This window comes from Cheilinus undulatus, linkage group 15 (genome assembly GCF_018320785.1).
Source record: "Cheilinus undulatus linkage group 15, ASM1832078v1, whole genome shotgun sequence".
Taxonomy (NCBI): domain Eukaryota; kingdom Metazoa; phylum Chordata; class Actinopteri; order Labriformes; family Labridae; genus Cheilinus; species Cheilinus undulatus.
In genome coordinates, this window is record NC_054879.1 from 34,420,292 (window position 1) to 34,446,116 (window position 25,825).

Sequence of the window (25,825 nt, forward strand, 5' to 3'; positions counted from 1 at the left end):
TTTATCTACAGAAAAAGGAACTATCTATGGATTAAAAAGGAAAATAAGTGAACAGTTAAGTGAAATATTTCACAAGACAAGGTGCAAATAATGTTTGACTTAATACACTAATTATGGACCCTAATTTTTTAATTTATGCTGACAGCCATAATAAAAATACATTATTTTTACTTGAAATGGCATTTTTCCTTGTTTTCATCTAAGCCAGATAGCGTTCCCTGTGAAAACTTCTTGTATGTAAGCCAGTGGCTGGTTAAATTTATCATGTTTCAGGCTAGCTTCTTTCCTCTTCAGCATGTTGTTTGTCATGTAGCTTGTAAGCTAACCCCTTCAGTCATTATTTAAAGCTCCTGTTAGGAGATTTTAGATGAATATAGTTGTTTTTATGACCTGTAAAAGTAAGAGACCATCAGTGACAGGATTTATAATTTCTATACAAACCTTTTTGCAGGGTTGCTGTCAAAATGCCACTAAAATAGCCTTTTTAAGGAGGGATGCATAGTATTGGCATGATATCGGTACCTGCATATGTTAGCTAAAAAGTTACAAACTGGTATTGGCAGATATGAAAATTTCTGGCGAGATATACAGCTATAAATAAGCCATACATGCAGTGCTTAACAAATTTATTAGACCACCTCTCATATATTTTTCTCAGAGACCATCCAGCATCATGAAGTTCTTTTAATGGGGACTCTATCATTTTCAGTGAGCTCTCCATGTTTTACCATTTTGAACAGGAATGAGGAATTTCACACTGAATTCACCTTTTTATACCTAAACTTGAGCCAGCTCACTGGGCTTGTCTGAGAAGACAGAAATTAATCAAGGAGAAACCAAACAGTGTTATTTTTTCGTCTGGCGGAACAAAAGCTTACTAACAATACTTTTCAACATCATCAACTCAACACCACGTCATCAGCTCTAGACCCACCCTCAAACAGGTAGCTTGGTTGTGGTGGAAAAGCAAATCCCCTGCTGCACTGGAGTCATGTGCTGAGTCAAGCCAAGTTGAGCCAAGCTGCTAAATGTAATGAAAAAGTTCCATTAGTACTTTTTTTTACAATTCAGAATAGGAATAAATAAATATTTCTGCAGCTGCTAGCTAGTAGCAGGAAATGTCAGCATATTAGATATTGGCAAAAAATACGATGATATGCATCTCTATTTTTAACATTTTCCATGGCAAAGACCAATGATGAGTGATTCTGTTAGCTTTGTAAAGAAAGAAGGGTGATCTTTTTCCTTGGAAAGCACTCTGTGGCTCCTTTCCAGCATGTCTTTCGTTCGCTCATCCTTGTTTCTGACTCTATCCACCTCTGTAAATAAAGGCAGAACAAGCCCATAGGTACAAATCTAAAAAAAAAAAAAAGTAAGATGCGCAAATTGAAAAAAAATTCATGCATACAGGAAGTTTAAATGGAAGCTTTCAATCAAAATGTGCAGATTTTTGTTTGGAATAGCAGAATTCTCTAGATTTGTGTGTATCATTGCAGGATTAATTACCTTACTGGGATTTCTGCCGGCTAGATTGACGGTCTTCCTCCATTACCCCAGCACAGTCATCCACAACAGGCTGCCGTTTATGCACACACACACACACAAACACACGTTTCACTTGTCTAGGCACGCACCCACTCTTTACGGCTTCGTCTGTTCATTGCACAGGGAAAGTCACTCATTCGTCAACTACTACATGTAGTCTGCACACACGCACGCACTCTCTCACACAGTTGTACGCAAGGCGCATACAAGGCAGCTCCGCAAGGGGTTAAATGTCTGAGTGATGCATTGATTGCAGGCGAGCGCAGGGAAGCATTCTAGAGAGGGAGATTAGAGGACGGAGGGAAAGAGCGAGAGAGAGAAGGGGAGGGAGGGGGGTGGTGTCTCATTTTACTGCGGAGGAGTTTGTGCGTGTATGTGTGGCTGTGAGTGTGTGTGGCGGGAAGCCAGGGCTCTCGTGCTAAGCTCCTCGCTCTCTCCTAGCGATATTAAACACGGCTTCGGAGGTTTTAGTGCTACGCCTCCTCCACAGCCGCACACATACTCGCATAGGCAGGCTGCATATCAACACTCTACAACACACTAACACTCGCTCTCATTCACTCACACAGACAGACACACAGAGCGAGTGGAATCCCCCAGAGGGGAGCTTCGGCACAGCGCTCCTGAATCTTTCTCCAGCAGGCAAACAGAGTGTTGGCAGCGAGCGAAAACCAGTTGGAGTGTCGTTCGTCCCACCCTCCCTCACTCACCCAACCCTCCACCCTAGTTTCTCTCTTCTTCTTGCACTTTTTTCTCACTCACACTTGCTCACTTTTTCTCTCGTGGCTCTCCTTTCCACTTCTCCCCCTTCGTTGTCTCTCCTTCCTCCGCGGCTCAATCGTCCTCTGTTCGCTCCTATCACTTCACCCCCTCCTCTTCACACACGCACACTTTCGCACCACCACTACCACCCAGCCTTTCATCTCTTGTTATTATCAGCTGCAGCCCAGAGGACAGCCCCGGCAGATTCCATCCACAGATTCATTAATCTGTCATCTGTTGGGGTGTTGCCTCTTCTCTTCTCCCGTTCTTCCGCTCTCTCTTGCCCTCGTCTCATCCCTCTGTCAGTCTGTTTTTCTCCTTGCTGCCTTTCCTTCCCTCCATCCGCCCTGCGCTGAACGAGAGAGAGAGTGAGATAAACACTTGGAGTCGACGGCAGGCTAGAATTAGCATAGAAATGGAAGTTTGGAGTCATTCCCCAGGTTCAGATGAGCAGCTTTCCTCCCTCCGGCACAGGACTGTTAGCAGGACAGAGTTTGCGTGTCTCTGGATGTATGAGCCCTGCATTCACATATATATGTGATAACTATATAAGAAGGTAGTGTTTTCGGTTTGTTTTTACCATCCGATCCTGAAACAAAGTAACCCTGCAAAGGCGATGAACTAGCCAGATTCTGTGTCTGTTGTCTTGCAGATCCATCTTACAAAGCTCCAATCCAAAACTAACCTTGCAAAGCAGATTGATTTGCCAGACTCCATTCTGTCATCAGGCAAATCCATCTTGAAATCCTCCGATCCACAACATTTGTGCCGAACCGAACACTGTTCGGACCAATCAGCATCATTTGAGGAGAAGGAGGTATTTAGCAGCGGGTGGGGTTTAGTTGTACTCAAAGCCGTTTGTAATGGCCACCCATGGTGCATTCAGTGTTTGGGATATAGCTTCTGCTTGGCCCATAATGATCAAGACAGACAGAACATTCATCCAATCAAGATTTTTTTTCATGAACATACCTGCAGTGTGACAGACACACTTCTCAGAGTCCTGCAGGCCTGGTATCAACACATGGCAGGACTCCTATCTCTCTTCTCTGTTTTAGTAGCAGCAGACGCAGCTCCAGTCCAATAAAAACCAGTCTGACTACTTAGTGCTGGATGGCCAACTGTCACAGCCCTAGACCAGAGAAAACGCTTCCAACTCTTAAGCGCTGCTATCAAATCTCTTTGTTCCGCTTCCATTATGCTGTATTCAGAGCCCAGCCATCGTAACTGGCTGCCACAGTGGCGTCCAGGCCCAACCGTGGCACTCAGACACATGAGCAGAGTCTGGCAGGCTAAATACAGTTGAGTCACACTTAGTCTCCTCGACGTGTTTTGGTGCCAGCGTTAGCATTATGGAGCATTTGTGAGCGAGTGTGTGCGTGTTAACCCGACACAGGAACACACTCAGTTCCTCCTCGCCCTCATTTCTCTCCCTCAGGGGCTGTAAAGGGAAGGACTGTGTGCGTATGCGTCTGCTCCGTCTGGCGCGTGTGTTTGCTCTTGTGTTGCTTGGGTTGTCACCACTAAAACCCTCCTCTCTCCTCTGTGTTGGCTCTCTTCAGGAGGTGGTTCTGTACTGTCTGGAGAACAGAGTATGCGAGGTGAATCACAGAGACTACGCCGGTTACTGTGCTCTACACGAGGCGTGCGCCCGTGGCTGGCTCAGCATCGTCCAGCACCTGCTGGATTACGGTGCAGACATCAACTGCAGCGCTCAGGATGGCACCAGGTAAACAAATATTCATGTTCTGCTCACAAAAACACAGAAAGTGAAGCTTGCATAAATGAGTCTCCTGTGCATGACGACAACATTACCTTTGGTTTTCCATATGGCCTCAAAAGGGCAAGCCAGGACTTAGTCATCAATGAAATCACTTCAGTTTGTGCATAACATTTGTGGGATTGGTTCTACTTTTAGCTTTGGGAGGGCAGTGACTTGCCTGGTTTGCTGTAATTTAAAATTGGAAAGTAGAGAACTTTAACTGAGGGGCTATTAAAAATATGTAGTTTTTTTTTTCTTCGAAACTGCAGGTCTTAAAGGTGCATTGTGTATCATTTGAGCTTTTATTAGCCCCTACTATGTTGTATAGTTTTTCTGAATGCTGGTTGCTGCCTTGGAATCAGTCTCCTTCAACATGCTCATTATTGTCTATACGGCTGAAGGTAAGCATCAGTAGAGATGTGCAGAAGACATAACATGCAACCTTGAGGAAAAAAGGTGCTTAAAGGGGAAATTTTAAGTAAAACAAGTTCTGACATAGAAAGAATCCATCATTTGTTAAACTAGAATAACTTCAAGGTAATGCATTTCTTTAAGTTTGTTCTGTGCCAGTACAAATGTCCTTGGTGCTGTTCCAAGATATTCATTGTTAAGATTAAATACATTTGTGTCCTTAGGCCAATTCATGATGCTGTTGAGAACGACCACCTGGACGTGGTGCGAATCCTTCTCTCTTACGGCGCTGATCCCACCCTTGCCACCTATTCTGGCCGCAGCCTATTGAAGATGACCCACAGCGATGGCATGGAGCGCTTCCTCACTGGTAAGATCTCAGCTGACTTTTCTAACCAAGTCATAGGCACTTGAATTGCAAACAAGTCACCCCTTCAGGGATTTTCAAAAACAAGACTGACAATATGTGAATATTTGAGAGTACAAATCAACATCAAACTGTTGTCAGACCCACTAAGATTCTGACCCTGGTTTGGGCTGCTGTTTTTAACCAATATGATATAATATTCTGTCTGGAAAAAGGATGGAGGACTCCAAGTCTGGCTAACAGGTTTCAAACATGTGACATGAGGTCAGTTTCAAATGAATGTAACATTTTAATCAATTGATACACATATACTAGTTGATTCTGCCAGGTTATGAGAGCACATCTTCTGTTTGTAGGAACAATTTCACAGTGGAGATTCCAGAAACATGATATCCACAAAACTTGCACGATAAAAAATTAATTCACTTACTCCTGGCAAGTGTAGTTATGCTGTCAAAAGGAAAACAAGAGAAAACGGGTAAAATCCTGGCTGAATTTATAGTATAGTTCATCTGGTTAATGGGGACCCAGTTCCAGTTCCAGGGTCTCAGTGAGGTCAGGGAAATCATGGTTCATTGTAAAGTTAATCTGTGATAACCTTATTTTGTATCTAACCTGAATAATAACTACTTTTATCAAATAAAATTGATTTTTATTTATTTTATTATATATATTATTCTGTAGTACAAAAAAACCCTTTTCAAAAGGCTTGTCTGAAAACAGAAGTACCTTGTATTTGTTAATGTTACCATAGGTTAAAGTGGCAAAAAATGGCCAAATAAAATTGTGAAAAGTGGTTACAGGGTTGCAAAAATGAGTTAAAGGAGGTAATACTTAAGTTAAAGATTAAAAAATATGTTAAAAAAGGCAAAAAAGTGGTGAGATTGGTGGGAAAATTGTGAAAAGCAGTTAAAAAGTGGCAATATGGGTTAAAAGTGGGGGAAATGTGGAAATATGAGTTAAAACTGTGATGGAAGGTGTGAAAAGTGACACAGATATGTAATTTCAGCATCAGAATGTTATAGCTTGACATATTTTTCAGCTCCAAAATGAAATAACTATTAGCCAGTACGCTAGCACCAGTGCTACTGATCCAACACACATGCATCTGATATCAATAAATCACAACATGGGAGGGCCTTTTCAGCAGGTTTTTCCAGCCAGTTCCTCGGGCAGGCCTGGGTGATGCTACCTTGTTTGCTCACGCTCATAGACAGCCCAACCTGGAATGGTAAAAGAGTAATAATATTGTGATATATGATCACAAGTTTACAATCTTTTAGTTGTCTCTTGTATAACTTTGTCATTGCATACTTCCTACTTATTGTTGTAACAGGAAACATTGCACTCAGACTACATTCTGTCTACATTTAATATGAGCCAATGAGAGATTACCTTTTTGATTGTCAGTAGGTTCCTCTTCCTCGTGTAACTGTTAGTATTCTGTTATCATTACTCCTGTTTCAATTATTATTTTAACTTTTTGTATGTTTATCCTGTTTGGACTTTAATCATTCTAATCTGTACAGATTTTTAGTGTTTGCCTGTATGGACCTCCGCAAAAGTAGTAGCTACTTCAGTGGTAACTAACGGGGATCCAAATTAATTAATAAGTAAATATCAAATATGTTTTATATTCATGACTTGGATCAGGTAGGATGAAACTCGATCAGGAGTGATAAAATAGGCGGATTGATGCAGCACAATTGAGAATGATTCAGACAAATAATCAGTTCCAACAAGCCTCAAATTGGGTCATGCCCCTCTGATGGTTTCTGGGGGCTTAAAATCCTCCTGTGTGAGGGAAGCCTAATTTGAGTCTTGGGATCTTTTGCAGGCTATCCCAATCAGTGATTTAATTATCCATGAATAAGGATGATAAACATCCAAGTAGGAGCGACAACTGTGCAGCATTCACATTCATATTTTATGGATAATTATGTTTATGTTGGCTTAAAATGTACAAACATCACTAGTTTTACTCGTGTATAATTGGGAGTGCCTAATTTTTAATGTTATTTGTTCCTTATGAGGCCTAAAAAAATTCTTGTACAAAAGTGGGTTTAACTGATGCATACATTTTTGCCTCACTTCTTAGGAAGCTGGGATATGTTTTCTATGAATTTTCAGTCAGGGCACAGATGGCCTAGCTGCAAAGGAGTGCCCCATGTGCACAGACAGCCTGGGTTCAAGTCCTGCCTGTGGCTCCTTTTCTGCATGTCCCTCCCCCACTCTCTCATCCCTGTTTCATACTCTATCAACTCTCCTCCTCTCTAAATAAAAAAATAAATCTTTAATTTTGAGTCATAGGCAATCAGTGCCTAGAGGTTGTTGGGGAAATTTTAGAGGATAAACGATTGTGAATATGGAAGTAGGTTATGGGTGGATTGTTTAAAAGGAGCGTTATTAGCTCAGCTCCCAAATCAGCTGCTCTGACCTCTGTGCAACCTGTTGGTCTGACTCCCTCTCTGTAAATCCTCTTCCTCTCCACCGCCGCTACAAGACATGTCCCTCTCTGTCATCCTGCTTCCCCTCCCGCACCCTCTCCCTCCCTCCCTCGACCACCTGTTAGACAGGGAGTCTGAGCCCGCCGGGGTGCGTGCTGCTGCCTCTGAGCTCCTCTATCTGGTTACTTAGCAACGCCAACTGTGTTTGCTCAGCGTACGTGCGGAAACGGGCTCCGCTCTGGCTGGAGACTCTGCTTTTGTGTGCGTGCGTGTGAGCGCCTGAATGTGTCTTTTCACTTCAGCATGACGTGGTCTGTATCTGAGGCGTGTGCGTGTGGAGAGCGCTCGTCTGGATGTTTGTAGTTAAAGTTCAGAGAAGGCAGGGAGTTTGTGTACAAGAGGAGGAAATGAGAGCACACACGCTCGCGCACACTTCCTCCGAAGCCAGCTGCTTAATATTACATGAACATCTAACAAGCTAAAACCGATTATCTGAGACACGCCGGAGGCTTTAGAGCAAAAGACGAGACGAGGCGCAGGAGACAGGAAGGGAGATCAGGGTGAAAATGAACAGGTGTAAGTTCACGGTGAACAGGTTCGCTGCAAAAGAGGGAGATTTATACGTCGACGGCTGGAAAGATGGTGTTGAATTTAGAGAGGAGCGTGAACGGATGGATCGATGGCTGCTAGATTGACAGAGCAGGGAGAGAGAGAGAGAAGAGGAGGGGGAGTGCAAGCAGCGGAGAAAATGAGCGATAGCAAGCGATCGCTGCCCTCCCTCCACCTGGTCCCACTCATCTGGAGGCCGTTAATCCCTCCAAACACACGCCAGACGCCCCACGCCTCAGCACTGGCACAAAGCCCAGCTCTCACTCTGCTAATGTGTGTGTGAGTGCGTGCACGTTCTCAGCGCACACACTTTGCTCCGGCGGTGTGTGCTCACCCTGTTCGCTCTGCTTGTTTGTTTCCAGCCTGTGCGTGTTTGTGTGAGCGCACTCAGTGACTGTGTGTGGTTCTTGTTTGATTCCTGGCAGCCCGGCTCTGAACTGAGCCAGCTCTCACCCAGCGGAGACAGTCGCTCTCCTCCCCCGTGGTACAGCCGCTGGCCCCTGACCATCACCACCTCCCCTTTCTCCTCCCCCTCCTCCCCCCAAAACATTTGCTCTGTTTGTTTCTCTTTTCTCTCTTGACACCACCCCTCCTCCTCCTCTCCCTCCTCCTCCTCTGTTTTACTGTGCTCTTTATCCATTTTTCTGCTGTAGACTTTAAAGGGCAATTGTATTTGCCTGCTTGTCTGTCCCCGGGGCTCCAGCTCTTGAATAACAGGCTCTGCTCCTCTCCTCTCTCCATAGATTATTTTGCCGACCTTCAGGGCCGCTCAGATGACGACCCGGGGATTTATTGGGAATTCTACGGCAGTGCTGTGTGTGGTGAGTACAGATCAGCACCCTGTTTTTGTCTTTGTGTTTTAATGCTTCCAGAGTCATTATTTTTATGAAATTATGCAGATACTTACTAAAAATAAATTATTTTTTTATCATGATAGAAACCAGCGAGGAGGGTGGTGTCTATGACATCCTGGCTGACCCTCCAGGCCCAGAGGATGAGGATGAGGACGATAGAAGGGAGGTGTTTGAGTTTGAGTTCTCCGACCGACCTCTGCTGCCATGTTATAACATCCAGGTGTCCCTCTCCCAGGGGTGAGTTTGATCCTAAAAGCAGAGTGCCAATAGTTTACATGCACATTTAAGCCCATCTAAGGCTTATAAGGATATTTTCAGCTGCTGTCCTTGTCCTGGCATACAAGCACCAAGGGAAATTTGATTTATTGACAGAAATTTGTTCAACTCCACTACGCTAGGTGGCGATATACCCTCTTTAAGCCAATTACTGTTGGACCAAGTTCTGGTTGACCGTGCATAATAGTTGGCGGCAAACCACGTGTGTGTCAAACAGTGAAAATGTAAACAACCTTACATACATTTCCTACCATTTAAGCCTGGTTTATACTTGTTACTATACCTGTACATTGTTGCGTCTCTCTGCAATGCTTCAACCAATGCCATTTGGCAGTGCCATTTTATGCCAGTTCCCAGTCCAGCTGCCACATTTCCTGCTTGTTGGTGCACTGGAAACCGTAGCGACTGAAACTTAGTGTAGTATTTTGGATTTAACGCTGATAAATATTGAGCAGTAGTACATTATACTGAAGTTATAGCAAGTAAGAAAATAGAGAACATCATAGGAGATGGAAAGTATGGCTGCTAAATCAGCCGATGCTTCTAGGTCAGGTATGGTCTATTACTACTCTGGCCTCCTGATGACCATCCACCAGGCCTGTACCAGACCCATGCCTCGTCTCTGCAGGTATCCTCCCAGCCGCCCTCTCCATGACTCACTTCTGGTGTCTGGGAGGTCCTCGGCACCCAGTATGTGGTGAGCTGGATCAGTCTCAGAAGAGTGTGCCAGGTGCCCGTAAAAGTGCATCTGCCATACCTGGCACCACCTGTACCATGCAGTCAACCCTTCCCATCCCCGCTCTCCCACAAACATAAGCATTGGATACATGGTCTTGCCATCAGTCAACGTCCAGGTCTCATAGGAGTTTAAGTAAGACTGGAAGGACCAAGGACCGAAAGACTCTGACTTTCGTCCGCATGCTCAGATACTGGGAATCCCACACTGTCTTGTTTAGGGAAGCATCACCCCATGCACGAGTCCAAGTCTGCGGTTAGCAGTTGAGTCAGCCAGTGCTACCCAGCGCACCAATCACAAGGCTTGTTATTAAGTCTTTTTGACGTGTTGTACATTTTTGAGGATGTGTATGCTGCTACGTGCATGGCCTCTGCATAGAGTTCTGTGCTTCAGGGATCAATGGCATAGGCTATGGCACAGATTTGACGTAGAAATATAAACAAGCTTGACCTTTTGGCACAGATTGGATGCATGCCATCCCTCTAGCTTATTGGTAATGTTCAAAGGAAGAAGACAGTGCGACTTCTGCCATGATTAGCATTATTGGTGTTGGACTTCTGGATCAAGGCTCAGTGTGACTGCAGAACTGCAGTCTTATCATGTTAAGCTAGGTGTATGCTGTGCAATTTTAAGCTGACTCTATGAGAGTCATTGTGAAATGTAAGCTCACAGTGAGCGACAATTGTTTACAGCCATCACACATGATTTGTTTGCTCACACTACACACGTGAAGGTGGGAAGAACTGTAACTATAGTCAATGCAGTTTCTTTTGGAAAGGCTCTCAAGTCAGATCAATTGTCTAGTTTTCATGCTTCAAATAGCTACAGACAACGATGACTGCTCTCATCTCTTTTACACATAGACTGTATGGCAATCACAACTAGCAGCAAAATAAAATATTCTGTGTCAGCTGTGTCTACTTGAAGGCCTGTGCTTGCTGACTTATTTCCTTTTATAATGGTTTGGAATGACACATCTAAAAGGTTTTAATGGGAATTTGCCAAAATGTCTCAAAGTTGGGGAATCTGCTCATGGTTCTTCTCTGTCGGAGTGTTTCCCGAAACGACCAAAATATCAAACATGTCAGAAATCTGTCGGACAATTTAGGAGCAGCTGATCAGGTTGGGTCTCTGTCACTGCGAGAAAAAAAGATGCATGATCAGGCTGAAAGTTTGCGGACATGTGAGTGATTCGTGAGACTCCAAATTTGTGTCTAAATTGGCTGAAAGTTTCTCCGTACGCCCAACTTTAATTCAAATTCTATTGAGTACCATTTCAGTCAGACTAACATGTTAACATCCATCTTAAAAGTCCAGTTTTAGTCAAAGAAGCACAATAATTTTCCTTTTCTGCATTAAAGCGAAGTGACTCATTTATTTTGTTTTTTCATCTATTTCCTCATTTCTAAACTTTTCCTGGTTTTCTCCTCCAGGCCGAGAAACTGGCTGCTGCTCTCTGACGTGCTCCGCCGGTTGCGGATGTCTGCCCGCGGTTTCCGACAAGCCTTCCCCCACATGGAGGTGGTGACTGTAGCCGAGGCGGAGTTTTACCGGCAGGCCTCTTTGTCGCAGCTCTTCTCGTGCCCAGAGGAGCTGGAGGGCTTCCAACCAGACAGTAAGGACTTGTTAGACCTGGTGGAAGACAGCGCCGAGCTGGCCGCTCTGCTGGGCTCCTCACTGGAGTGTCTGGACGACCACTGGGACCACGCTGGGGACAAACTGAAGGACAAAATTAAGGCTGTAGGCAAAATGGCCTCATCCTGACCCCTGAATCTACTACACTTGGACTTAAACTTTTAGTGACTGCATTTTCCTTTAGAACCATACAGGGGGTTATGATGATCTGCCTTAGCCCTGACCCGTAGTTCCCACGCCTAAGCCCGGCTCTGGACCAGCAACGGTGCACTGTACAGATGGACTGACCTGCTGGCTAACCAGGCTGCTGAAACATTACCCTCCAAGTTTCAGAATATTTGTGACTTAATAATGGTCTTATTTTTATAGATTAATATATGTATAAATCATAAATATATATATATATATAAATATATATAAATAATATGAAGAGATTTTTTTCTTTTGGATGTTGCTCACGACTCCTCTCTGAAAGATTTTGTATGGCAGCAGGGTGTAGTCTTGTTGCCAGTGGAGTGAGTGAGCGAGCAACACACTGTGCCTGTGTGTAGCTGTACAGGATAGAGCTGAGGCTGTGCTATTGAATGTGGTATTTGTGTTTATAGGAAGCACATGATGTCCTGTTTTTTTTGTTTTTTTCCCTCAGGCTTTAGCGCTGGCTTTGGCCTCTGGGGCGATTCTGTTGTAATTTTTTAATTTTAATGCTCAAGTTTTGCTTCCTGTTTAGTCTGTAATTTAACATGCAAAACTACAAAATGGTTTGTATAATAAAGTTTTAAGATGATGTTGATATTCACCCGTCAGCACAGAGCTTGTACATAACAGGGAGGCTACTGCAGTAAAGTAATTTTTGGTGTGTTCATTTTTTTTGTTTTAACTTTGTAATTAAAATATCTCATAATTTGTATTTATATTTTACAAAAGAAGTTGCTTTAAAATAAATATACAAACTGCAAGAGAAATGGTATTATGATGCCTTCTTTTTCTCTTTTTTTCTCTAGTGCGTTGTCCAGTTTGGTTCAGCAGTTTGGTATAGTAAACCCTGGTCATGATGGATTTCCATAGCCAACCATACTCTCTTTGTAGGCAGGGGTCTAAGTCAGCAGTGTGACCAACTCCACTCTCTAAAGTCAAATAGGTACACCTAGGACTCCAACAGATGGGTGCCAAGAAGTAGGGCGAACCAGGCCGGTTATTTTGGTACCTTTCCCAGCTCTTGACAGTGTAAATTATTGTATAAGGAACCAAGCTCGGCCGTAAGCTTGGTGGAAATGCATCATAAGATTGTGTTGTGGGGCTATGAACAAAGTTTTGTGAGCTGCCCTGTAAAACTGAATATTTTTACATAATTTTTTCGCTCTACTCCTACATGTCTTGAAGATGTGAACATCAAACCGATCCTGTATTGCCATCTCTAGGAATACTTTAGTACTGTTGCTGTCTTTCATTTGATTTCTGCAGCTACTGTATGTCGGAGCATTCCACAGTGAGCCTCCCACATTACAGCCTCTTTGTGCTGAAGGCCTGCAGCGCCCTCCAGTGGCCAGAAACCGTTTCTGACGTTTAATGCAACGTTCCCCCACTGCTAAACTAAAAATCTAATACTACATTTAACACATCTAGATTTCACTGGTGGACTGCCAATGTTATATACAGCCTGGATGGATGGAGAACAAGATAATCAAATAATACCTTAAAGTGAAACATAAGACGAAAAGAAATTCTTTCTAATCTTCATTAAGAAAGGATCAACAACAGGGAAACTCTGTAGTGGTACAACCCCCCAAAGGGGGGCTTTGTAAAATGTAAATAAAAACAGAATTCAGCGATTTGCAAATCTCACAAATCCTTATTTCACTCACAATAGAACATAAACAACATATCAGATGTTTTAACTGAGACATTTTACCATTTCATGAAAAATAATATTAGCTCATTTTGAATGTGATGGCAGGAACACATCTCATAAAAGTAGGGACACAGTCATGTGTATGAGTAGGATGAACCCCCACCCACACACACATACACACACAAAAGTGGCACATGATAAAACTAATAAAAAGATGAAATGATCAAAGGTTTAATCAATCAGGGCATACAAAGAGAAAAGTACCATCCAGTATAATCAATTGGAACATTACAAATAAACAGATCTTGATTAAGCCAGAGTAAAAGTAAGTGCAATACTCAAATGCAGGAATAAATAAACAAAAAAATAAGTGTGTGCAAAATATGGCTAGAGCCTGTTCAGGTCAGAAGCGACAAAACTGTTTTTATACCGCTTTGATCTGCACCTTTGGACTAAAAATCCCCATCCAGATGGGAGAGGCTGAAATTCACTGTGAAAAGGATGGCAATCACCATTTAAGACAGAGTTAGCTATCTGTAACTGTCCTATATACAAGGATACTGGATAGAGCTGTGGCTCACTAATCAGCCGACTTGACCACCTCACTACTTGGAATTTTTATCTTTCAAAGAAGTGTGATCAAACCACGACACCAAAGAGAAAGACAAGGCAGATTCAATAAAAGCACAGTAAAACATGGTCATTATTGTTCAATCATTGTGAAAGTATGACAGTTTCCTTACATGCCGCTTCACTGTTTAGTTTTGAATCAGTGATTCGAAACTGTGATTCAAAACACTAGTCTGTCAACATGCAATGAGCTTAGTCCTGGGTCTTCTTTGCTAGATTTTTCTTTTTATGTTGCGCCAAATGTTTTCTATTGGTGAAAGGTCTGGACTGCAGGCAGGCCAGTTCAGCACCTGGACTCTTCTACTATGAAGCCATGCTGTTATAATGGATAGGGTATGTGGTCTTGGTGAAATATGCAAGATCTTCCCTGAGAGAGAATTGTCTAGGTGGGAGCACATGCTGCTCTTAAACCTCTGTATTATTTTCAGCATTGATGCCTTTCCAGATGTATGAGCTGCCCACACCACAGGCACTAATGCAACCCCATTCCACAGGCAGATGCAAGCTTTTGAACTGTGCACTGATAACAAGCTGGATGGTCCCACTCCTCTTTAGTCTGCAGGATACGGTGTCTATGGTTTCCAAAAATCTTTTCAAATTTCAATTCATCTGACCACAGAACAGTTTTCCATTTTGCCTCAGTCCATTTTAAACCAGCTTTGGCCCAGAGAAGACAGTGGTGTTTCCATATCCTGTTCACATATGAATTTATACAGCTTTAACTTGCATTTGTGGATGGCACTGTGTTAACAGACAATGATTTCTGGAAGTGTTCCTGAGCCCATGCAGTGATTTCCAGTACAGAATCATGCCTGTCTTTAATGCAGCGCTGCTGGAGGGCCCTGCACACAAATTTCTCCAGATTATCTGAGTCTTTTGATGATATTATGTACTTGAATATGTTTATGTGTATATTATGTACGATGGTGGGATGTTAAAAGTCTTTGTAATTTTATGTTGAGGAACATTCTTCTGGAATAGACACAGTTTTCCACTGACTGAGCCTCTGCCCATCTTCACTTCTGAGAGACTCTGCCTCTCTAAAATGTACCTTTTATGCCTAGTCATGTTACTGAGCTGTTGCTGGTTAACCTAAAAGTCATTGCAGTCTGTTTTTTACTTACATTTGAAGCAACACCCCAACTTTTTAGAACTGGGATTGTATTTAATTTATCCCTTAACTAAAAAAACTCTGGCAATAAGTAGCTTCATCATGCTGTTGTCTTGCATTGGACATTTTAGAAAGTTTTGAGTCACACACTGGTCCCTGACACACTGAATAATTTCTTATTTGAATAAAGGTCCTTAAAAAGTGCAGTGTCCACCTACAGAGCAACACAAAACAAAGAGAATCGAAACAAAAGTCCCAACAGCTTCATCTTGTCCAGAGTGTTTGCATGACAGTTGTGTTGTCTGGCCTTAAAAAACCAGAGCAAAATGTAAGGGTAGATTAGCTGAGTCACAAGCTGACGATGGCTTTTCAGGTAGTGACATGGATAAACCAGCCCCAGCGGGTGATAAATGGGCAAATCCTGGGATCTCCTCTTAAAATGGAGTAAGCTGATTAGAATCCTTTTCAGCCTCGGGAGTCATCTTAAAATGTATCTTTACACTGATAAAGATCACAGAGACTTTGCAGCAGTGCCTGTCATTTAGAAGCTGAGTTTAGAGAGCTTTATGGAGTAAAGTTGGAGCTGTTGTCTCCAGGCAGAGAGGACTTACCTCATTTCACACATCCTGGTAAAGGTCATGGAGAGACATTAGGCTGTCAGATGGCTAATTGAGATCCTACAGAAAAAGAGTTCAGCATAGCACACGTGAGTTTCTCTGCCCTAACTCTGAGTCAGAAAGCTAGAAGGTGCAGGAGGTTCACTCTCAGCCTCTGACTGAACAGCAGGACGTAATTTAAGAGACAAAGTCAGGAAACGTGACTGGGTTTCATAAAATACTGGTAAACTTTTGTTTCCCGTTTTCTCTTCTTCAACTTACCATTTCTTTTATCATTGGTGGACTCTTAAAGCCATTGCTGGGGTGCCCTGTCAGGGTCAAAAGGATCCAGGATAAACCGACAGGTGTGATCAAAGGGAAAAACTGCTGATATGTTTTTAACAGAAAAAAAATGCTCAGAAAAGTTGGTAAAGTAGAATATTTCCTAAAATTCACTCAAGAATGAATGTCTTTCCCATCAGTGTGGAGGAATTTTCACCCACTCTTCTTTGCAGAATTGTTTTAATTCAGCCACACTGCAGGACTTTGAAGCATGAACGGCCTGTTTAAGGTCATGCCATCTCAATTAGAATTTAAGTTCAGACTTTGACTAGGCCACTCACAAACCTTCATTTGGGTTGGGTTGTTTTTTGAGATCCTTTAGTCAGAACTTTGCAGTACATTATGATAGCTCAAAATCCCGGTCCATGCTGCAGTGGGTAAAGGCCAGAAATCTCTAATGCAGCACCAAGGATTTAAACCTTGAGCCGTCATGTTTACGGCAGCAGTGCCAACCACACTGACGGGAGTTTTTTTTTCTTTCCAGTAAATTAAGGAAGCTCAAAATGATCATGGATGCTCCTGTGGGAGAAAGTCAGAACAATCCACCTCAACCAGGGCTTGAACCTTACTGAGAGGGAGCAGATCCAACCACAATACCATTTAGCAGCTAGTCAGTGCTTCTTTTTTTCAGATCATATCCTCTCTATTACAATGGGGTAGCTCAAAACTATCATCCACATTACTGTTAGCAAAAGCCAGAACTCTTCTAAGGAAAGACCCCAGCCAACTTAAACATTCACAGTGGAAGGCAGCAATGGTAAACACCAAAATAGCATGCAGTGCCATTGTGATGGGGTTTATGTCCTTTCCAATCATGAAGTTTCCCTGGTAAAATGAATTTAAGTAAATGCATTAAATGGGTAAACTGGGGTAATTCAAAATCATGATCCAGTTCTGTGTGAGTTTGCCAGAAGTCTTTTACCTCTCACAGGAAGACGGTGGTCTGGACTTAAACCCTGAACCTGCTGGCTGTGAGGCAGCAGCACTATCCACCACACTTACATGGAACCCTTGGATACTTGCCTAATATTTGCTTGCTGTTTGATTTATGTCCTCTTTGAAAGCTCAAAATCCTGATCCACACTCCAGCAGGAGAAATCTGAAGCTCTGGCAAGGTTTTGAACCCTGAACCTACAGGCTGTGATGCAGCAGTGCAAATCACTACACCACTGAGCTACCTGTCAGTACTTGCTGTTTTGTGTTCATATTTAATATATATTAGGGTATCTCTTGGTCCACTGACAAGTATGTGGAAGCCAGAGCTGCTACACAGGAACCCCTCGGCTGGATTCAGTCCCAGAACACACTGGCTTATAGTGGCAGTCATTTCCACCATACCAGTTTTCCATCTTGGGAGTTTGCCTGTTAGAATTTATATATTTTCCAGTAAAGCAGGATAATGATGGTCCATGCACCGGTGGGAAAAAGCCTGGAAACTCTTGCTCCACAAAGGAAGGCCCCAGTCTAGTTTGAAACCTGGAACCATTGGCTGTGAGGCCTTAGCTCTCCTCACCAAAAATTTGGAAACTTCTATAATCCTCACCTATCTTTCTCATCAAACCGTCCTTACGAGAACTATTTTAGCCAATGCATTTCAATTACTTTTCATCAATGGCTTCAGCTGCTTTAAAAAAGAAAACTGCTGGCAAACTTCGTTGCTATCCTGACAATATCCCATAAAACTGGTTCTGTTGGATGAAAAACTTCGAAGATCAGAAATCTGTATCACAATTTATCATTGAGTTACTTTTAAAATAGTCACTGTATTATAGCATGGCCGCTCAGCCCCTTGTGTGCATCGTCAACAACAAAACACATGGGCTTCAGCTTCAACACTTGAGAAACACATTGTGATAGCCTGTTACTTAAAACAAGGCACTAAAGTACAATAAAGCTGGCATGTCCCACAGAGGGCTGCAAGGTGGACATGGAACCATTCTTTGCTCTAATTCTGACATGTTTTTTTTCTTTGAAGGAGTCTGTTCAAGTTTATTTTATTTTATTTTATTTTATATATTTCATTTTGTTTCATTTTATTTTCAGACTCTCCTACGTTGTCCTTTTATACATTTCAGTCCAGCTGGTGGCGGTACTGCATTTCCAACCTGCTTTTCCTACCGCGAATAAGCACCAAAGAAGAAGAATTCTTTCGCAGTGTGGTGACGTCAGGTAAGCTGATCACTGCTGTACCCAAGGAGAAAAATGTCGCTGACAAGCTGCCGAAGGATGGACGCTGTATTCTCCGCAGCGTTTCTTCTCTGTTCTCTTGTGACAAACGGTAAGAAATTGTCATAGATGGATAATTCACTTCTTTATACCCCCCCACACGCACACACTTACATCCAAAAGGGCGTCTTGTATTTATCGTGTTTATAATGGAAGCTCGCTAATACCGTTAGCATTGCCGTTTAGCTTCACATTACTGATAAATTATTTCGGTAAGTATAACGATATTATACCACTTTCACGCACTTAAGTAAAACTAATGATTAATACTGCCATAGTTGTGGGATTAGATTATTCTATCATCTTGTTTTACAAATGAGTGGATTAAAAAAAATGCTAATAGTGCTTGCTAGTTGCTAACACAAGCGAAACGAAAACGATTAACAGTGGTGAGGATGATATTCATACTGCTGTTCACGCGGTGAGTGAGTTTAAAAATTCATTGTGTTTGCATATTGTAAAAATGTGTCATTCCATTTATTGGTGACTGTTTAACACACGGCTGTGGGTCATATGACCATCTGTAAACGGGGCACTTCCTCGTTAACATTCATCAGCAGCTCTGTCACGAGTTTATGCCTTCACTCAAAGCCATGTAATGTTCAGGCGTTATCTTTAGTACCGATTCGTTACTCTGGCTTCTGACTGTTCAGCTCCTCACACTGATCAAAGGGCCTGGGCTATGTTTGCTGAAACCTACTAGAAACACATCACTGAGGTGTGAATATAACTCTACACTGACAGAAGTGACATAGCTTTTTATTTCAGGAGAAATACTTGAATTTCCAAGATTGCTTAACATTAGTTTAGGGACAAAATTGCATATGTGTTACTACCTAGTTATAAGCAGATGTGTCTTATAGTACTAAACAAACCAAACAGTCAGATTGCTATTTTTAAATAGGCTATTTGTAAGATTGTCGATTTTTTAACCCCTTTTTATATATATTATGTTCATATAAATGATGAACAACAGTAATAAAGGACGAAAATAAAAAGTCTTCATCTGTTGCATTATACAGCTGCTCAGGAGAGTAACTAATCTGTCAAAATCGCAGGCTAACTCCAGCACACAGTCTGCATTGCACAGAAATATTTATAGTGATTCTGTACTGAAACGCGGGCAGGTGGTTGATTGCATCTTTTTATGTAGTTTAAAAAATATAAAACCAAGCATTGATGCCTAGGACTTATTATTTTGTTGCCTTTGGCTCCAAACATGTTGACATTGTTTGATTTTAACAAGTATTATAAAAGTTTGATATTTTAGGTATACACAATAATAAAAATTTGCAAACTATTTTTAGCTAGGACTGGGAAATTAATCTGAATTTAGATTAAATTGCAATATGGACGGCCAGAAGCTGCAATATTTCTTTAACCTGGAATGTGGGTCAAAATACCAGTTTAAAACTTTAATTGCAGCAGAGATGTTATGCTCTACATACCATGCAATCAGTCAAGTGTAATTCATTTTATAATGGTTTGCAAAAAATCCTACTTTCCTTTTTTTCATATTTTAGTCTCATTTAAAATGAGAAATACATCTAATCATCATTACCTTAAGTATACATGGAATTTGCACTGAGTCAAAAGGATAGCAAATATATATATATATAGATGAGCAACTTAAAAATAATGGCATATTAAATCATGGTTGGTTAGTAATCGCAATAAGATTATTTCCCACTATCATTCAGTCCTAGTTTTAGCCGGTGCCAACATTTACATGTTATTCAGACCTAAAACTTCAGTCTTCAGTCCTTAAAACACAGAATTTAAAGTTTGAAACTCACAAATTTCTGTTCTTGAAATACACTTATTTTTATTAATTATTTTAATAAGTATTAATAAAACAAAGACTTTTGGAGATTTTATAGCCAAAATAACGTTGGTAAATTGCAGAAATTTTCATAGATAAAAAAATGATAATTCTCCTTTAAAGCTAATATCTTCAGATACCAATATCATGCCCATAATATTGTAACCTTGCAAAGCTGATGGATACGCCCGTTTCCTTGTTTTTCACTGGCAAATCCATCTTATAAAGCTCCCATCTGAACCCGGGCCCGGTTAGAAAGTGACAGGACCAATCAGCGACGAGGGGCAGTACTTTCAGGCGCAGCAGAGTCGTGACGTAAACAAGCAGCAGCAAGAGCTGGTGCAGTTATGGAGGAAGAGATTAGCGGGGATGCTGCTTAAGCGCCAGTTTTATCAGAACTTGACAACATTTCTCCATTAAAAGAAGAACTAAGAACAGCAGTGAATTGTTTTCTTTTCAAAAATGACAAAAGTCGAGTACTTACATGTCTATAATCGCCATGTTTCGTGTTATTCCTCAGTAGCTGCGTACGCGCAGCTCGATAGCAGCTACATCACGTGTCTTGTTGCTCTTATTGGCCCGTAGAGATGTGACAGACAGAATGTTCATCCAATCACACTCCGAGTTTTTTTCAAATCATCTGCCTTTTCTCAAATGTTTCCTATTGAAGCTTTCCCAGATGGACGTGTGAAACTAATCCATCTGGCATGTCAGGTTAATAATATTGTGCATTCTTATATAACTATGATATAAAACAAGCGCAGTAATGTTGCTGTTTTTTGACACTATGTCAAAAGCAGTGGAAAATTGTCACTTAAACTCTGTCTGCCTAAAGGATAATTGTTAGTTAAGGAAGTTGAATGAGGCTTCAGTATTGCTCAGTTTTACCCCTGTACTCTTTACAGTCCTGATTAAAGAACAGATAGACATTTAAGGCTTGACAACTTCATCATGTGACCACTTCCTCCTCCAATCACTCATTATTCCCCATTCAGTAAAACAAAAAAGAAGAAGAAGAAAAAAAAGAATATATAGGCTAGGTAAAGTGTACAAAAATATAACATGGTTCCTATTAACGGCAAAGCATTATATGTTTGATAACAAAAAGTAAATGTAATTCTACAGGCACTTTGTTTCTCTTTGTTTTGGGCTTCTCATGATAATGTTCATATATACTGGTAAATAGATAGTGATTTTAATAGACAGAAAATGCCTTAAAAAAGGAAGAAAAGTCAATTCACTTGAGCATACTCTACGTCAAAATGCTTACCTTTAAAAGTCTTTGAGTTCACAATCTGCATCACAAGGCTGTTCTTTATGTAGGGCTTGTTTTGATACACATTTTACTTTTATTAACAGTCCTTTTATTTTTACAGGTGTTCGTGGAGACAGTCTCACTGTACTTCAGGCTCCACAGTTTGTGTCCTTCCAGAAAGGGGACTGGCCCATCTCTGGAGAGAAGATCCCAGACCTGGTGGCTTTAACTATGGGATTCTCTGTTCAGGAGGTACTTTGATGATCTTTTGTCTGCTTTTGTAGCATCCATGCTATCCCTTCAGGTTTATAGAACTTCCAATTTTTTAGGCTCATTATTTAGCTTTCTGTTATCATTTTTACACTTTTGCTCACTTTCACTGTTTATAGAGATTTGTTTTTACTGCATGTTTTCTATGAAAAAGTAAAAAAAAAAAACACACACACACACTACATACCTTTTCCCATACAGCAAGCAGCTACAGTTTGCTATTTGATGAAGATCAGGATAAAGCATTTAACAGCTGAAGAGTTGGATATTTTCCTCAGTAGCTGTTAAATACAACCAAAATCTGCTTGTTTTGCCACCTCAGGAAAAATCTAATTTTCTGCAGGTTTAAGATCATTGTTTTACTAATCCTTTACCTCACACTGTGGCTTTATTTATGCAGGACCTGTCCTGGCCAGGCCTTAAGGCTGGTCCACTGTTCCAGCGTCCCCGGGCCAACGTGCTGGTGGTGGTGAGAGGAGCTGACAGCTTGGACCTGCCCCAGAGCGTGGCCTCCTACCCCCTGGAGAATGTAAGTTTGACTGGAATCTTGATTTTTACTGCAAGTTTAATGCCTTATTGCATACTTCTTTGACTGAGAAAGTCTTTTTTTCTCCTTCGTAGCCTGTACCCTTCACACTGGATAGTGTTGCAGAAACTGTACACTCTCTGTTTGCTGAAGACACCCCTGTAGTGCTGCAGCTGGCCCCCAGTGAGGAGGTAATGAAAACATACAGGGCATACTAACATTTTTAACATCACTTCTAAAAGGCTCATATTTCAAGCTACCTGTGTCTTTTCAGAGGTTGTATATGCTGGGAAAGGCCAATGCTGTGTTTGAGGACCTTCCAGTCACACTGCAGCAGATCCGTGCCCGTCTGTCCCAGGATGGCTCCGTGCTGGCCTCCCTGCCTCTTAACTCCCTCAGCAGAAACGTAGAGGTCAGTTCCAGAAAGCCACAGAGGCGAACATGCTGACATGATAACAAAGTCTGCATCCAAATATACGCAGCAGGGTTGTAGTCAGAATTCCTGGAAGTTCAAGTGAGCAGTTCTGGTCAATTAATACTGCTTTGTCTACTGAGATAGTTAATATTCATCAAGCTACCTCCCTTGAAGTCTGTTTTCCTCTCATGCATTTTCACTGCTGTCATTTTCTAGGCTGATCTGCTCTTTCTGTCTGAGGTCCAAGTTCTGCATGATATCACAGCTCTGGTAAGGCTTTAAGAATTTCTGAGAACTTCTCTGTTTTTAATTTTGTGTTTTTTCTTGCATCGTGACTCAGAAGTTTGTTTTCTGTCCTTCTAGCTGCTGAGGCACAAACATTTGGCGAAGGATCATTCCCCTGATCTTTACTCCCTGGAGCTGTCTGGTCTGGAGGAGCTCAGCAGAGTCTATGGCAAAGACTCTCCTCAGTACCGCGATGCTATTGCCATTCTTGCCTCTGTGCTGCAGAAAGTAAGTTCAAGGTCCTATTGGGCCCTGTTAAAACATTTTTTAATGCATTACACAGGTTTAATAATACTTGTGTCTTTTTGCAGTTTGCAGAGGACGTGTATGGCCTCTATAGCAACAGTGCCGTGGTGGAGGTTGTCACAGTTAAGACCTTCGAGGCTCCTTTGACCAGGAAGTCCCGTTCAATCCTGGAATCAAAACAGATTGTAAGTCTGAGCGCTATTTTTTGTCACACTGACGAGAATAAATTCCCACTTATTTAGATGGTAAAATCTGCCGCTCATCATAAGACATCATAGAAGAGCTGAAGTTTCAGCAGCACAACACATTTCAGCCTAAGAGGGAAGTTGTATCAACTGTTTCCTCAACTATTTCAACAAAATTAAATATTATAACCCTAATTTAGGCAAGGTTTATGAGAGAGCTGTTATATATGTTTGCATTATCTAGGTAAACTTGATAAACTGGCCCCTGAGTTGTGGCCCCTTTCACATATGCTGCACGCCCTTGAACATTTCTTAACATTCACATTTCTTGTTCGGGAAGAGTTTATGTGCAAATCCTAAGTCAGCCCAATACCATGTTGACCTTTCCCTCCCTAATACTATGTCCATGTGAAATCTGGACAAGCTGATGTGTGTCTGAAAAGGTAATCGTCTGAAAAGTTAACTGCAGTTGAGTGGGTAGGGTGATAAAATTACTGAAGCGATTTAAACCTGAATAGACACAAATTTCAGTTGTGTCTGGTCAGCTTGACTAAAGTAAAAAAACTCAGAACTCAGTCAAAACTGATCACTATTTTATTACATTTGGAGTCTGTTGCTATCAGTGCCATCCATTTATCGGGTTAAAACCAGGTTGAAGAGCATTATGGCAGCAACACAGTAGCCTTTGATAGGAATGCACAGATTCCAGTTATCGGAAGCCTAAGTATTTGTACTCATGAAGTCCTTTTCACATAGCCGCGTGGCAGCTCACTGCCTCCAACCATTTTAATGAGGGAAGGACGGCAGACGGGAAGTGGTTTTAACCGCAGCGGTAGGACCCAGAAGTGTTCGCCGCCCACGTGAACACGCACAGATTTTGCCCTGCTGCTCAGAGTTCAGTGCGTTAAACTTTCTGGCAGCAGCCAATCACATCAAAGGAGTGAGAGTATCCAGAAATAGCAGGTTTCGCGGGTCAAAGCAAACAGTGGAGGAGCTCACAATGTTGGTGTCGGAATATCCTGAGCTCTACAACATGGCTCTACCGTCGTACAAAGACAACCAGAAGAAAAATTGTGGAACCAACCATTGAAACGTATTTTCTAGGGGGAATTGTTTTGATGACGGAATGGTATTTTTCCCTCAGTTTTATAGTACATTATACATGTTAATATACAGAGATTGTGAGGTACTCTACGTGTTTTTTTGGGGGGGGTTGTGATGGACTTGTGGGCGGGCTCTGCTGTGACGTTAACTGAAGCCCCTCTATGTCATTGCCACCTCATACCGTGGCGGCAGCAGCTGCTTTAAAAAAATGCAGTAAAATGAAATGATGTGTTCAAATGTCATATCAAGAACACCCCGCCCAAACAAAACAGCATTTCAAGGTATAAGAGGTGTCGGACACATACAATCTCTTATTGTGAGGTGAATGTTTAAAGGTAACTTCCTGAATGTATCTGGGCTTGAATATCCTCAAATTATCAAGAAAATGTCAGGAGATAATGTGTGGAAGGGGCTAATGCTTGCCATTTTTGCTACTCTACTTATTTTGTGTGGGTTTAAACCTTCAACACTTTGCATAAAGTCTTGGTTTGTATCATGTAGGTCAGGCTGTATCTACTTTAAAAGGAAAAGGTAAAGGATGGTGGGGCAATGGTAACTCTTTGTTCTATATCCTCCTGGTTGGTGTTTAGTGCATCCACAGTCCCTTGTATTTGTGTGAAATACACTGATAGCAGCAGTTTTTATCTATTATGCCTTTATTTCAATTGTGTTATTTGTTATTGTAGGGTAACCGTGGCAGCCCATACAACCTGGCCTACAAATACAACTTCCACTACGCTGTAGTCTTCAACATTGTTCTGTGGCTTATGATCGCTCTGGCCCTCGCCGTCATCGCCATCGCTTACAACCTGTGGAACATGGACCCAGGATACGACAGCATCATCTACAGGATGACCAATCAGAAGATCAGGATGGACTGAGTCCTCCTGCCCATCAAACACTCCTGCTGCCCCCCTAGGTCCCTCTAGTGAAGGTTTGTGTTTTGTGTGAGGTTGTGTTTAGTGAAAAATACTGTGAGGGCTTGATGGGAGGAAGGAAATAACTCTGAATCATCTTTGTTTACAACACTAGTGTGATAATGAACAAATTATTTAACATTTCAGAAATGGTTATCAGATTTTCCTAAATGAAGCGGTTCAGTATGATCCTCTGGTGAAACGCATTCAGACTTCCTCCCTTCAAACTCACATCATTCCTTCCAACTTAAACTCCTCACTAACGTTTGTTTTGCCCTTGTTGATTGCAATTGTGTTTTTTTATTGTAAAAAACTGTTGTAATGTTTTGAAAGAATGAGGTTTGTCTGGTGCCTGAGTGAAGTTATTGTGCTTGTCTTGCTCTGTGAAAATGTTTTAAGTTAAATGAAATCTATGTGTATATATTGAATATACAAATGCAACTTTATGAGAAACTGCTGTACTCTTATTGTGAAAAGATTTGTGCTGCGTTGATTCCAGGTAGGATTCACCCTGCTTCAAATGTTAAATGCATATTGGATTACATCATAACTTGATGCTGAAGTTGGTTGTTGTGATTGGTTTAGGATAAATGAAGCTCTGTAAATTGCAATAAACTGTCTGACAATAAATTATTACATGGA

General features: G+C 41.7%; 2 protein-coding genes across 4 annotated transcripts in view; both read left to right on the forward strand.

The window, feature by feature from the left end:
- Positions 1-12,188, forward strand: part of bcor (BCL6 corepressor) — a 42,986-nt gene extending 30,798 nt beyond the window's left edge. For all 3 annotated transcript variants that reach the window (XM_041807822.1, XM_041807824.1, XM_041807823.1), the window contains 5 exons: positions 3,870-4,036; positions 4,705-4,850; positions 8,647-8,724; positions 8,841-8,994; positions 11,203-12,188. In XM_041807822.1, the coding sequence (XP_041663756.1) occupies positions 3,870-4,036; positions 4,705-4,850; positions 8,647-8,724; positions 8,841-8,994; positions 11,203-11,533 (876 nt within the window). In that variant the 3' untranslated portion in view covers positions 11,534-12,188. The remainder of the gene's footprint in view (positions 1-3,869; positions 4,037-4,704; positions 4,851-8,646; positions 8,725-8,840; positions 8,995-11,202) is intronic.
- A 5,903-nt stretch (positions 12,189-18,091) lies between these two features.
- Positions 18,092-25,825, forward strand: atp6ap2 (ATPase H+ transporting accessory protein 2). Its single transcript, XM_041807825.1, has 9 exons — positions 18,092-18,210; positions 21,357-21,487; positions 21,906-22,034; positions 22,127-22,222; positions 22,306-22,443; positions 22,663-22,716; positions 22,810-22,959; positions 23,043-23,162; positions 24,953-25,825. The coding sequence occupies exons 1-9, from the start codon at positions 18,135-18,137 to the stop codon at positions 25,145-25,147; spliced, it is 1,089 nt and encodes a 362-aa protein (XP_041663759.1). The 5' UTR covers positions 18,092-18,134; the 3' UTR covers positions 25,148-25,825.